The sequence below is a fragment of the Bos grunniens genome, chromosome 6 (assembly GCF_055505025.1).
Source record: "Bos grunniens cultivar Pamir isolate PY7600 chromosome 6, Bosgru_T2T1.0, whole genome shotgun sequence".
Classification (NCBI taxonomy): domain Eukaryota; kingdom Metazoa; phylum Chordata; class Mammalia; order Artiodactyla; family Bovidae; genus Bos; species Bos grunniens.
In genome coordinates, this window is record NC_141170.1 from 96165615 (window position 1) to 96180218 (window position 14604).

A 14604-nucleotide genomic window follows, 5' to 3' on the forward strand; every position below is an offset into this window, starting at 1 on the left:
ACTAGGAAGTTGCTGGAGAAGGCAATGGCACCCCACTCCAGTACTCTTGCCTGGAAAACCCCATGGACGTGGGAGCCTGGTAGGCTGCAGTCCATGGGGTCGCTAAGTCAGACACGACTGAGCAACCTCTCTTTCACTTTTCACTTTCATGCATTGGAGAAGGAAATGGCAACCCACTCCAGTGTTCTTGCCTGGAGAATCCCAGGGACGGGGGAGCCTGGTGGGCTGCAGTCCATGGGGTCGCACAGAGTTGGACACGACTGAAGCGACTTAGCAGCAGCAGCAGCAGGAAGTTGTACTTACTAGGTAGCTATTCTACATGTTAATTCGTCCCATTGCACCTAATTCAAACAGTAGGGAGCTGAAAATGAAATGGAGGAGTGGAAAAACAGAAAATGAGTTTATACAAATCTAAATGTGGTAGGACACAAATATACATTATTTTTCAAAAACTCAAAAAATCAGCTATTCTGAGAAAAGTAAACTCACCACTAACTTTCATCTTCGCTATCAATATATGGTCAGAAGATATAAATAAAAAGCTCCTTTAAAGTTAATTTTTTTCTATTTATTATGAAGAAGAGTCCAGTAGTACTTAGAAGTTTTTGATTCATTCATGTTTTATGTTTTATTCAGTGTAATCATTAATTGTTAAAGATGTCAGAGTTAAACTTTAAATTCAGGACAGGGTTTTATTTTCCTTTTTTTGCTATTAAAATATGTATTTCCAATTACATAATTAAGTTAGAAAATTAAAACAGAAATTTATACTTAAGGAGTAAAAGTCTCTATATTGCTACGTATGGGTCTGAATTATCATTTTAGCAATTATGTAACGTGTAACTGGATGAATGTAGCATAATTATAATTAGTGATCTCCTATCAAAGGACATTTAAATTGTTTAGAGTTTTTTGCTGCAGTTCAGATGGTAAAAAACCTGCCTGCAATGTGGGAGACCTGGGTTCAATCCCTGAGTTGGGAAGATCCCCTGGAGAGGGGAATGGCAACCCCCTCCAGTATTCTGGCCTGGAGAATTCCATGGGCTGTACAGTCCATGGGATCACAAACAGTCAGACATGGCTGAGTGACTTTCACTTTCACTTCACTTCATAGTCTTGTAATTTTTTTTTCACACTTGCCCATATAATTCTTTAGTACACATTTCTGGAAGTGGAATTGGAGAGTGAATGTTGTTGTTCAGTTGCTAAGTCGTGTCGGACTCTGGACTGCAGCCCCCAGTGGGTGATGCTGTCTAAGCACCTCATTCTCTGCTGCCCTCTTCTCCTTTGCCTTCAGTTTTTCCCTGCATCAGGGTCTTTTTTAGAGTTGGCTCTTTGTATCAGCTGGCCAAATAATTGGAGCTTCAGCATCGGTCCTTCCAATGAATATTCAGGGAAGCCCTGATTTCCTTTAGGATGGACTAGTTTGATCTCCTTGCAGTCCAAAGAACTCTCAAGAGTCTTCTCCAGCACCACAATTCAAAAGCATCAATTAATTCTTCGGCGCTCAGCCTTTTTTATGGTCCAGCACTCAGCATCTGTACATGACTACTGGAAAAACCATAGCTTTGACCATATGGACCTTTGTTGACAAAGTGATATCTTTGTTTTTTCATCCACTGTCTAGGTTTGTCATAGCTTTTCTTCCAAGAAGCAAGCGTCTTCTAACTCCATGGCTGCAGTCACATTCCACAGTGATTTTTGAGCCCAAGAAAAGAAAATCTGTCACTGCTTCTACTTTTTCCCCTTCTATTTGCGATGAAGTGATGGGACCGGATGCCATGATCTTAGTTTTTATAATGTTGAGTTTGAAGCCAGCTTTTTCATTGTCCTGTTTCACCCTTATTAAGAGGCTCTTTAGTTGCTCACTTTCTGCCATTAGAGTGGTATTATCTGCATATCTGAGGTTGTTGGTATTTCTTCTTGCAATCTTAATTACAGCTTGTGCTTCATCCAGCCTGGTATTTAGCATAGTGTACGCTGCATATAAGTTAAATAAACAGGGTGACAGTATACAGCCTTTTCATACTCCTTTCCCAATTTTGAACCAGACAGCTGTTCCATGTAAGGTTCTTTTTTTTTTTTTTAAATTTTATTTAATTTTTAAACTTTACATAATTGTATTAGTTTTGCCAAATATCAAAATGAATCCACCACAGGTATACATGTGTTCCCCATCCTAAACCCTCCTCCCTCCCCATACCATCCCTCTGGGTCGTCCCAGTGCACTAGCCCCAAGCATCCAGTATCGTGCATCGAACCTGGACTGGCATCTCGTTTCATACATGATATTTTACATGTTTCAATGCCATTCTCTCAAATCTTCCCACCCTCTCCCTCTCCCACAGAGTCCATAAGATTGTTCTATACATCACTGTCTCTTTTGCTGTCTTGTACACAGGGTTATTGTTACCATCTTTCTAAATTCCATATATATGTGTTAGTATACTGTATTGGTGTTTTTCCTTCTGGCTTACTTCACTCTGTATAATAGGCTCCAGTTTCATCCACCTCATCAGAACTGACTCAAATGTATTCTTTTTAATGGCTGAGTAATACTCCATTGTGTATATGTACCACAGCTTTCTTATCCATTCATCTGCTGATGGGCATCTAGGTTGCTTCCATGTCCTGGCTATTATAAACAGTGCTGCAATGAACATTGGGGTACACATGTCTCTTTCCCTTCTGGTTTCCTCAGTGTGTATGCCCAGCAGTGGGATGCTGGATCATAAGGCAGTTCTATTTCCAGTTTTTTAAGGAATCTCCACACTGTTCTCCATAGTGGCTGTACCCATGTAAGGTTCTAATTGTTGCTTCTTGACCTGCATACAGGTTTGTGGCATGAATAGACACTCTTATTTGAATATTTCACATTATATGTAGTACATATATAATATTTCACATATGTAGTATATATATCTTGCAGCATGTTTCCTCCAAAAAATCCCTCCATGAAAAGAAGCTCCAGTGTATTCTTTCTTTTTATTAATCATTCAACAGAGAGATGATGAAAAGTCACTCCTTTTCTTGTAATTTCATCCAAGATGAGGTATTAAAATTACATCTCAATGGTGTCTATTATGACTGAAAATAAATTTGAAAGTGGAGTCACTTTCTATCTCTGATTCCCATCCACATCTTCTGAATGGCATCTAAGATTCTGTTTTTCAAACTGCAGATTGTGAAGTCATTTTAATGGATGTGAAAAATTGTCATTAATTTTTAATTAATCAAATAGAATGTATTTTCTTACAGTGGGCTCTGGTCAAGGAGTGTGAATATATCTGATGCTGGAAAATCCCCCTGGTTACAAGGAAGGGAGTGCCACTAACTCTACCCTTAATGATCCAACCCTGTAACCCTGGTTTTGTAGCCCTCACTAAGAACTCCTTGTGCTAGCCTCTGATATCCGTGGTGGAATTGTCAGAGATGTGCAGAAAATAATCCATTAGGCCTTTCATACAGAACTCACCACATATTCAGAACTTAGCCAGTTATAACATTAGCCTCTCATGTGAGAAATACAAGCAGTTCACTGGGGGAGATATTTTATTTATTGCTAACTAGCTACATTTTCTATTTCCCTTTCCATGGTGTGAAAATGTTCCTGAAAGCTCGCTGTTGAGGGAGAGAGATGCAGAGTTTAGCCCCATCTTCTCACAGTCAGTTCAGTGTCTCCCTTTCTGTTTCAGAGTCCATCCTCAAAAGCACAGAACTGTGTGCAAAGGGAAAGTGAGAGAAAGGGCTGGGGGAGCAGGAAGGAAGTGGGGACTTTCCCTGGTCTTTCCTAATCCTTCAGTTCCAAAGGCTTAGTAGGTATTTCAGAATTTTGAAATAAAACCTGTTCTTACAATTAATGCAGATATTACTCAGTGATTCATCCTTTCCAAATAATTCTTGGTTTCATTTGACATTTTATTTTTAAATCTTGAATTAACATTGACATCACTCCCAGGGTACTGTTACCTCAGCTCTTTACAGGGAACTGTCTTACAAAGGCCAAGTTCAGATTTTAACCATCATCCATATCTCTTGGGCTGCTTTTGGGCTTTTAAAACTATGATCTTTTGGTACAGGTCCGTACATAAATCACAGGGAGGATATTGGAGGGAGGACTCTATATAATGGGGTGTTTTTTCCAGTGATTTGATTTAGAGATCTTTGAGATTTTCACTACGGTGGTGATCATGATAATAACCCTGCATCATTTCTAATCAAGTAGATTTAGTTGCATTTTTAGAATTAGGGTCAGGCCCACCTTACATTAAATCAAAGGTCAGGAAACCATCCACAGGTTTAAATATATATATAAAATCAGTGTAATTGAGATTCTGAACAGGTTTTGTCAGTTTAACAAACCAGCAGCGTCCTTTTGCTTTTGAAGACTGTGGGCTAAGATTAGAGGATTCAGGTGATGAGACCACATTAAAGGCAAAAAAAAAAAAAAAGGTCTTAATATTTTTCTTGGAAGCTAAGGCTTCTGTGGTGTTCTGAGAATAAGAATTTTTCACATGGAATGTTGTAACCAGTGTTAGCCCTGTGTTTCAGTGTAAGACTATTTGCTATCATTCTCTTCTTTTTAATATTTATTTATTTCTTTTTAACATTTATTTATTGAAACTCTTGGTTGTGCTGGGCTTCCCTTGTGGCTCAGCTGGTAAAGAATCTGCCTGCAACGAGAGAGACCTGGGTGTGATCCCTGGGTTGGGAAGATCCCCTGGAGAAGGGAATGTATACCCACTCCAGTATTCTGGCCTGGAGAATTCCATGGACTGTGTGGTCCATGGGGTTGCAAAGACTCGGACACGACTGAGCGACTTTCACACACTTGGTTGCTCTGGGTCTTGGCTGCAGCATCTTTAGTTGTGACATGAGGGATCTTTTAGTTGTGGTATGTGGGATTTAGTTCCCTGATGAGGGATTGAACTTGGGCCCCTACACTGGAGCATGAAATCTTAACTGCTGGACCACCAGGAAAGTCCCTAGTATTCTTTATGTAACTGAAAATCATGCTAACGAATCTGTAATTTGGATATATATGGAAGTCCATATTAAAAATCTGCACTTACGAGAAGAGTTCTGATGTAGGTGATTTGTTCTTTGAATAAGCATTTGTTAGCTAACATATTCTGAGCAGAATTCTATTTCTTTCGAAGGTCCATCCCCCATCAAAATCTCTCATATTGCAGATAAGCAAACACAGGACACTGTAGTTACATATCCAAAGTCACACACCCAGCAGTGGCAAAACTCTTGAATTTCAAATGACTTAATTCTTCACTGTATCAGGTCAATTTTCCTCCTTTTAGCTGGCCTTAATCAACTACAGCTGTTTGTAATTTGTTAGTTTCTTGTTTTCAACGAATATTTTTTCTGCAAATCTGTAGGAGTTCTTGCTGTGTAGAACTCAGAGCTGCTCTTTCCCCTTTGTTGAAGTTGGGCGTGTTCTGCATCCCACAAGGAACCCTCCAATGTCTCCCCGACCCCTGCCCAGTCACAGAGTGCTGTAGTAGGAGAGGATCTCATTGGAAATTGGAGTCCTCTTTGGGGGATTTTGGATCGTTGAATGATATATTCATTAGAGTGAGGGCTAAACCATTTTAACAAAGAGACCCGACAGTACACTGGGTTAAGCAACAGGGGAGCTGATTTCTTTTCTCACATCACCATCATTCAGCTGCCATTCATCATTATGTAGGTGGTAGAAGCCAGATCGTCTCCATATCTAGCTTCTATCCAGTGGGAAAGAGAAGAAACAAAAACACGGAGGAAGGATGTCAAGAGCTTTAAGCCCAGACCCAGAAATGACACGCAGTAAATAGTTCTGACATGCCACCGGCAAGCGTTTCTTCAGATGACCGTCCCTAACTCCACAGGCATATGGGGTGTACTCTGACCGAGTTGTTTCCAGCTACAAGTCTATTACTGTGGGAAAGGAGAGGACAGATTCTGGTGGGCTGCAGACAGCTTTAGGGCAGCCCCCATCTCAAGTGCCCTTGAATCTTTATAGACTTCATGAAGAAAAAGAGAAAAATTAGCCTCAAATTAATACATACTTTCAACTGTGTGTTTTTAAATCTTCTAATATTTTCAGGGAATATGTCTAAAATTTGATCTAAGTAAATTTAACTACAGTTAACTAAAGTTAACCTATACATATTTAAAATAATGATGAGTACTTCTTACGGAAATCCAAAATGATGTGTGATTTTAAACACTTTTTATCTGGTCAGGTGGCTCTTCATTTTTGTGAGGGCCTTTGGGTAATAGAAGACTGCTAGGGCCTTTGATGTATTGACATCTGGCTGGGTTGAGTAAATCTGAGACTCTAGCCTTGATAATAAAGGCTCTTATGTTCATGCCTTTTGATTGCACATTTAGTATCAATGTTTCTGTGCTGCTCTGACAGTGAGAGGAAGTGGCCTGACACAGCAGACAGCTCTAGAGGACGGAGCACTGCACACTGCGGCTGTCCTCCCCTCATGCTGCACAAAGCACTGACCGGCCCCCCCACAGCCAAACGACTCCCTCTGAGTTTCTCAACTCAAGTGGCATGTAGAAAGTGGGGAGATATAGTTCCAGGACCATGACAGAATTCATGAAGGGTTGGAAAATAACCTGCACAAAGAGCTCAGTGCATCTTTGAAGTCTGGATGGTAACAAAAAGAAATGGCCTCTAAGAAATCTAATGGCATGATTTCTGTACCGAGGATGAAGGCTAGCTGTACCAAACTCCAGGACACTGTTATGACGTTGACATAGGGGTTGTGCATTATGCGTAAGTGGTAATTCCTTGATTATGCAATCTTTCTACTTTTAGACTTAGATTCCCAAGAGGAACTACACAGTATTTCCTCCTAAGGTCTTTAAAAAAAAAGGGAGAGGTTATATTTGGTCTTACTGAAATAATGCAGTTTACTCTTTCATAGTGTAATTTTTAAGGTTTATTCCAGTTGTAACAGTTCGGTTTTGTATTCTTTTGATGCACAGCTCCAGAATGGCAGAAGACGACCCGTATTTGGGAGGGCATGAACAAGTAAGTAGTATAATAATCGTGCTAATAATTTTTACAACAACAGTATAAACAACAGTAACTATCAGGAAAACTCTTAAAAGAGGTAAAAATTTCTTTTAAATTGTTTTTCTTGTCCATTTACATAAGGTCTTAGAGCATTTACGTAAGGTCTTAGAGGACATGCCATGTAAAACAACAGTATCCCTGCTGCCACACTCTTGTAGTATAAAAGTTATACATGCTGCTGGTCAAATGATAGCTACTATGTTAGTTTGTTGGGGCTGCTGTAACAAATTACCACAAGCTGGGTGACTTAAAACAACAGATATGTATTCCCTCTCAGTTCCGGAGGCAAGCAATTCAAAAGCAAGATGACAACAGGACTGGTTACTTCTGGGAGTTCTGAAGGAGGACCTGTGCTCCTCTTCTAGCTTCTGGTGGTTATTGGAAGTCCTTGGCATTCCTTGGCTTGTAGCTGCTCCTCTCCAGCACATTCCTTCTTCTCTTTGTCTCCTCTGTATCTCCATAGCCAAATCTCCCCTCCCTGCTCTTTTCTCTTATAAAAGTACCAGGCAGTGGATTGAAGGCCCATTCTTCAGGATGACCTCATCTCAACTTGATCACATCTGCAAAGACCCTGTTTTTTAAGTAAGGTCACATTCACAGGTATTTTAGGAGTTAGGACTTGAACATATCATTTTGGGGGGAGGCCAAAGTATTTATTTAAAAACTCATCTAATGAGGAGGCAGATTGGTATAGTGAAAAGGAGTTAGAATTCAAAGATCTTAACTAAGTGCTGACTGCTATTAAAACTTGAGGAATCACTTAGCACCCCCACCCCCACCCCACCTCATGCTCACATACAGAGGTGTTTGAAAGACTTAAATGGGCAATGAATGTGCTTTGGGGACATGGAACTGTTCATTATAATTATATTAGCGATTATAAAGGGATACTAGTGTCCTTTTTTTTTCCTCCTAATGTCATACTTGAAAAATGTTAATTTCAAGCCTATAGAAATGTTGAATAGTCCAGCAAATCTTTGTTGGTTGTTAATATTTTGCTCTATACATATATGTGTGTGTGTACACACACAGAGAAAGAAATTTATGTATAGTGTGTATGTGTATATATATATGTAATGAACCATTTGGAAGCAATTTTCAGACTCTAGGGTAATTGCAATGGCAATATTAAGAGTATTTAAAATAGTGATATTTATTCACTCATGATCTATTTATTGAGACATCACTATGTACCAGAACATTGGCTAAGGAAGGATACAAAAATGTGACACATTTCAGGAAGCTGCCATTTTTCTAGTAGGAGGGACAGAGACATGAGTAGTTTCCCTGTGGTGTTGAACACTGTAGTAGTAGTCTGTGTGCAATGGGACACAGATGTCAAGAGGGAAGAAGGGTGTGGTTATGCAGACGTTCCAAAGGCAGTCTGTGTCAGCTGATATTTGAAATGTGTAGTTTGCTAGGCTATGCAAAGAGAGGGAGCAGTGGGTACCAGGACATCTGGTCCAAATTTCATAATCATTTCACACTTTAGCCACATTAAAAAAAATGTATTTCCCAAAATTATGCATGCAAAGAATCAGAAAGCCAAAAGTGAAATGTTTTTTGAGGGATCTAGTATTACTTCTTTAAATAAAATACTTATGTCACATTCATTACTCTTCATAATGTTCTCATTGATTTAGAAAGAATGAGTATGCATTGCTTTTCATATTAAGATGCTGCTTTTGAATTTTATTGTACAAATGATACAGATAAATCTAGCAGCATTTTCTCTGATTACAGCATGACAAACATTTGGCTACTCATATTATCAAAAACCTGTGCTTTACCTTTCACTTTTAATATACTGTCTCTAACAAAGGCAGACACTCACCAGCATTAGGGTTGGTTGGCTTGGTTTTAAACCATGCTTTCCTGTCTCTGCACAGGAAATCCTATCAGCAAGAGATGGTCCTTTATGCCATACAAGAGTAAAACCTGCTGAAAATCGTAGTTTCGAAAGTTTTTCTTTGTGGGCATTTTTGTCAGCACCAGCAGTGGGGACATATTCTGATATTTCCATTTTTAAAGAGAGAGGTCCTTGAAGTTTGAGTTTTTTCCCCCTTGTCTCAAGATTAATAATTTATATTTCTTGAAGTTCACATGTCTTCAGTGAGATCCTCAGTATTTTAATGTGTTCTGGGGTTTACTCCACCCCTGACCTAATGCACACGTAAGCTGCAGCACATGCCCCTGCTTTGCTCTTCTTGTCTGAAGTGGGGCTGAGTCTCTCCTGCGATCAGAGTTTTTGCCCTTTAACCAGTCTGCAGGACCACAGGAAAGTTTTTTGTTCTGCTAGATCATCTTTTCTGCCCTGAGACTGGTAAATTCTCTCTATAAGATGAGGCCCATTTTTGTAACAACACGTTTTTTTCATTCCTTTATTTCCCTTTCAGCAAAGAGTGAATAGTGTGGATGAACTTTACTCCTGAGCGTTGATGTGAGACACATTTATTGTTCCTCAATTGAAAATTTGCATACCTCACAACTGGATCTGAAGCGTTCTTTGTTTAAACACTGTGTTTCTTAGTCTTGATTTTAACTAGACATACTATTGATAGATTCTTAGGTATACATGAATGTCCAATAATATACTAGTAAAGAAAAGGAGTAAAATATCGATGTTTATTTTTAATGCCTGATCCAGCACATTTACTAACTAGTGTATTATAAAAACTGAAGTGTGTTTGATTTTTGTGCTGTCCACAGACATTTCATAGATGACTTATTTAGACTGAAATAAATACGAAACTCAGAAATACAAATTTTAAATCCTGAATGAACTAAGTAGGAAGGAAATGTTACTCTTGGGATACATCATTTTTAGTAACGTTTCAAGATAGATTATAATTCAATCACAATATGTTGTTTACCCACTGTATTGGTTTTCTGGTGCTCCTATAACCAATTGCCACAAATTTAGCAACTTAAAAAACACAAATTAATTATCTTACAGTCTGGAGGTCGGAAGTCCATAATCAAGGTTTGGCAGAGCTGTATTCTTTCTGAAAGTTTTCCTTATGTTTTTGAACATCTAGAGGCTGCTTGCCTTTTTTGGCCTGTGACCCAACCCCTTCCATCACTTTAGCCTCCTATTTCCATTGGTATGTCTCCTACTATTCACTTTGATCTCCTGCATCCCTCTATCAGGCCTGGCCTGGATAATTCAGACTAATCTCCCCATCTCTGTGTTCATTTGTAAATTCCTTTTTGCTATAGGAGACAGCATTCCAGGTTCTAGGGGTTGGGATGTGGGTGTCTTTGGGGGAGCTGTTATTCAGCATATCAAACCCACTAAATTCCAGGTATTTTCATTATGCTAGGTAAATAAAGATTAAAAAAAAAAAAAAAAAAGATGAGGGAGCTCAGTGCTCAGTTAATCTGCTTTTTGGACTAAGTTATAGTTTGAGTTTTTCTATAAATTGTTCCAGGGCTCTCACTGTCTGAATCTTTCGGGATTTGCAATTGGATGCTAGAGGAGTTTATTTACCATTATAAAAGAAATACAGATTTCTAGGATTAGATTCTCATGTTTATATTTCTAAGAGAGTGTAAGCTTTAAATCATTTATTCAACAAATATTTAAGTACCTACTCTGATTATATACACTGGACCCTGCAGATATGCCAGTAAGCAAACTACACTAAGTCCTTATCTCCGTGGACTGTACACGTGGATTGTTCTTCTGAAATCCCTTTGGTTTTCACACAACCATAGCCCAACCCCATGTAAAGTTCTATATATACGAGAACTTAGTTAGATTTCCTGAGCATATTTTTAAAATTCTGCTTTAAAATGTTTTCAGGTTTTTGTTTTTAGTTTTTGTTCCTATAATTAAGTTTTAGGTTTTTCAAGTTTTTAATACAGTGTTGGAAAAGTAATGATTGAAATATTAAAATTTTCCTTTTTGTAGATGTTTCATCTGGATCCTCTGAATCATACAATGTTTAGTCCAGAATTATTTCAACCGGAGATGCCACTACCAACAGGTAAGAAAATTCTTCATCTCTTGCCTATCATTTTGCTTTTGCTTTTTTAAAAATTTGATTTTTTTATACACTCTTTTATGAAGTCAGTGAGTTACCTAGAAAGGAAATGGTGATTTGTGTTTTAAAAGTCAGTTTTCAGTATACTTTTTTGGACTACATTTGCATAAACATGTTTGATCCCAGTTACCCATTGTATTGGAGGAGGCAATGGCACCCCACTGCAATACTCTTGGCTGGAAAATCCCATGGACGGAGGAGCCTTGTAGGCTGTGGTCCATGGGGTCGCTAAGAATCGGACACGACTGAGCAACTTCACTTTGACTTTTCACTTGCATGCATTGGAGAAGGAAATGGCAACCCACTCCAGTGTTCTTGCCTGGAGAATCCCAGGGATGGGGAAGCCTGGTGGGCTGCTGTCTATGGGGTCGCATGGAGTTGGACACGACTAAGCGACTTAGCAGCAGAAGCAGCAGCAGCAACCCATTGTATGACTGATAATTGTTGCTGATATTTGCTAGCACAGCTCAAAAGGAACTTCTTTACTGTGTGGGATTTTTTTCCTTTCACCCTATCTTGTTATCTCTGGGGTCTTTGTAACTCCTGTTTCCTTTGCCCCAGGCACATGAGGCAGTCTCAACTCTCAGATCTATTCCCAAAACACTTACTTGAGTTCCTGTTGTGTGCCAACTAGTATACCACACACCGGGAACATAGTGTACAAAAGTCATAAAAGTCATCTTGGTAGAAAAATTATCTTTTTAAAAAACTTCTAGCCCTATGTTCTGACCAGTTGGATAAACTCGTGATAATCATCCATCCTCCTAACATGACTTAATTATCCCCATCAATAAGTTATTTAATCTTATATGAATGATTTTTTAAAAATCAGTCTCTGTTTTGTTTATTATTAAATTTATTTATTTTAATTAGAGGCTAATTACTTTACAATATTGTATTGGTTTTGCCATACATCAACATGAATCCGCCACGGGTGTACACATGTTCCCAATCCTGAACCCCCCTCCCACCTCCCTTATTGCTTTTATGTAAGCTTGCTGTGATAGCTCTTTTTATGTATTCCTCACATCGCCAGAGGGACTTAACAGATGTTCAAAAGCTGTGTGAGTAAATTTTGGAAGTTGTATATAAAAGAGAGTTTTGTAATTACTGAAGTACATCAGCTATTCTATTTACCATGGACTTGCTTATCCTCAATGGGAGACTTTGTGCAATTTGTATCATTGTCATTTAAAATTGCTGTTGTTACTTTGTACTTACTTTTCATTTTTTATATCAGGTGTTTATTTGCATTTTTATATCTATTATTTCTAGAAGTTCATGCAAGGGGAAAAAATAAATCTGCTAAATTCAGCTTCATTAGCTTCACTAAGAGTGTTGCTGAGGCCTTTCTTTACCCCACAGATCATAGCTGAGATGTCCTCAAGTGTTGTCCAAAATAAGCTCTAGATCAGCTTCCTGTGAACAACTAAATGTCTTGGTAGCTTCTGTGTTTTCTGTGACTGGGGATCAAAGTCTTTTTCTTGGTTTTGATGCTTTATTGAAAACATAAAAGTTACTGCCCTCAGGAAACATATACTTTTCCATTTGATGGCTTATAGATGCCAAACACTATCCTGATGCAAAGGATTTCCTAATATTTTATTTCATCAAATTTATGGAGATAGAATAAGGTTATTGAAAGAACCAGCTTGGTAAATATTCTGAAGTCAAAGTTTCATGTTGTAGGAATTATTTAGCCATAACATTAGAAAAAGGCTTCCCAGGTGGCACTCGTGGTAAAGAACTTGCCTGCCAGTGCAGGTTCGAGCCCTGGGTCAGGGAGATCCCCTGGACGAAGGCATGGCAACCCACTGCAGTATTCTTGCCTGGTTAATCCCATGAATAGAGGAGCCTGGCGGGCTACAGTCCATAGAATTTCAAAGAATCAGACACGACTGAAGCAACTTGGCATGCAGGCAACATTAGAAAAACTTTTACAATTATACCTCAAAATTGTATTTTCCAGTTATTACCTCATCGTTTTTTATTGTCACATACACGTTCCCTCTGCATTGCAATGCCATAGTTCAGTTTTTTATAAACCAAGATTTATGGATGTTTTATTCACATTTTAAAGGAATAGAGAGGTTATATAAACCAATGTAATTTTCATATGGACTGTTTTATCTTCTGTATTTCTTGAAATCTAAAATCATGCTACTTGTTGAAAACTCTACAGGATATGGCACAACTGCTAGGTCTATAACATCATGCTGTAATTTAAATTACTCTACACAGTAGGATGTTAATTCGTGGCATGGAAATGCAGCCAAAGAAAATTGGCATTAAAACAAATATATGCATAGCAAATCTCGTTTTCTAGTTGATTTAATGTTTGAGTGTATTCCCTGAAAGAGAAAAATGGTCCCTTGGTAAATAGAATTACCAAGCCTTAGTATTTCATGTATTTAGAAGAAATTAAACCATACAGCAAAAATAATAACAAAATTTCAAATATTTTTCGAAGAGTTACTAAGAAGTGAGAGACTTGAAGTCTGATATAAGTGTGCTCCAATTCCTCTGTATTTTCCATGATATCCAAATGTTGCTTCATTTTTTTTTTTTGCTGAAGTATAGTTGATTTACAATGTTGTGTTAATTTCTGCTGTACAGCAAAGTGACTCAGTTACACATATGTCCACATTTTTCACATTCTTTTCCATTTTGGTTTATCACAGGATATTGAGTGTAGTTCCCTGTGCTACATAGTAGGACCTTGCTGTCAAATGTTGCTTTCTTAAAGACTTCTCTTCTTCATATGTTCATTTAGTTTTCTAGAGAGAATGTGTATGAGTAGATTTGTTGAAATGTTGTATAGACCTTATTTAGCAGTGTGAAAATATTTATGTTTCTAATCAGTTTTATCTCCTTAGAAATTAAATTCTAGTCATTTTTTGGAATTTTAAAATTCTAACAGTTTCTTTTTTAAAAAAAAATAGTTGAATATATCCAGGAACTAATTTCAGACAGAAAAGAGAAGATAATTTACCTAAATTATATAGCATTGGTCAGTCCCTAACCTTTTTTCTTTTCTTGTGTATGTTTCAGTTCAAATTCAGTTATTTTTCAACTGACTCCCTTGTAAACTTCTTGAATAATAACAGGAAATAATTATACCTTAGTTTCCTACAGTTCTCTGTCTTATCCTGATTCATCATAGTGCTAAAAATAAAAATCCTCTCTCAAGTTATGGTTTATTTTTAATTTCAACCTGAAAGTTTAGCTTTTCTTCATAAATTTATTTATCTAAAATAATAAGTCTTGAACTTCTGGCCTAGAGACAGTGAAGATTGAAATGGACACAGAAGCATCCTCCTAGAATTTTTTAAGTACCATTTAAATTTACATTCAAACAAGTGAGAAACACCATGAGCCTTTGTGTATCACGGAGCTATGGGTTATTATACTTTTGACATGACATACAAACCAGCTGGGAAGCTTAGGGACTTTATCCTATTGAATAAATTTGTG

At 37.9% G+C, this 14604-nt stretch overlaps 1 protein-coding gene across 4 annotated transcripts in view; it reads left to right on the forward strand.

Moving 5' to 3' along the window:
- Positions 1-14604, forward strand: part of NFKB1 (nuclear factor kappa B subunit 1) — a 122785-nt gene that overhangs the window by 19122 nt on the left and 89059 nt on the right. For all 4 annotated transcript variants that reach the window (XM_086406769.1, XM_086406770.1, XM_086406767.1 and 1 more), the window contains exons 2-3: positions 6994-7039; positions 10998-11073. Coding sequence is in view for 2 of the 4 variants with exons in the window: in XM_086406767.1 (XP_086262893.1) it covers positions 7001-7039; positions 10998-11073 (115 nt within the window). In the remaining 2 variants the exon portion in view is untranslated. The remainder of the gene's footprint in view (positions 1-6993; positions 7040-10997; positions 11074-14604) is intronic.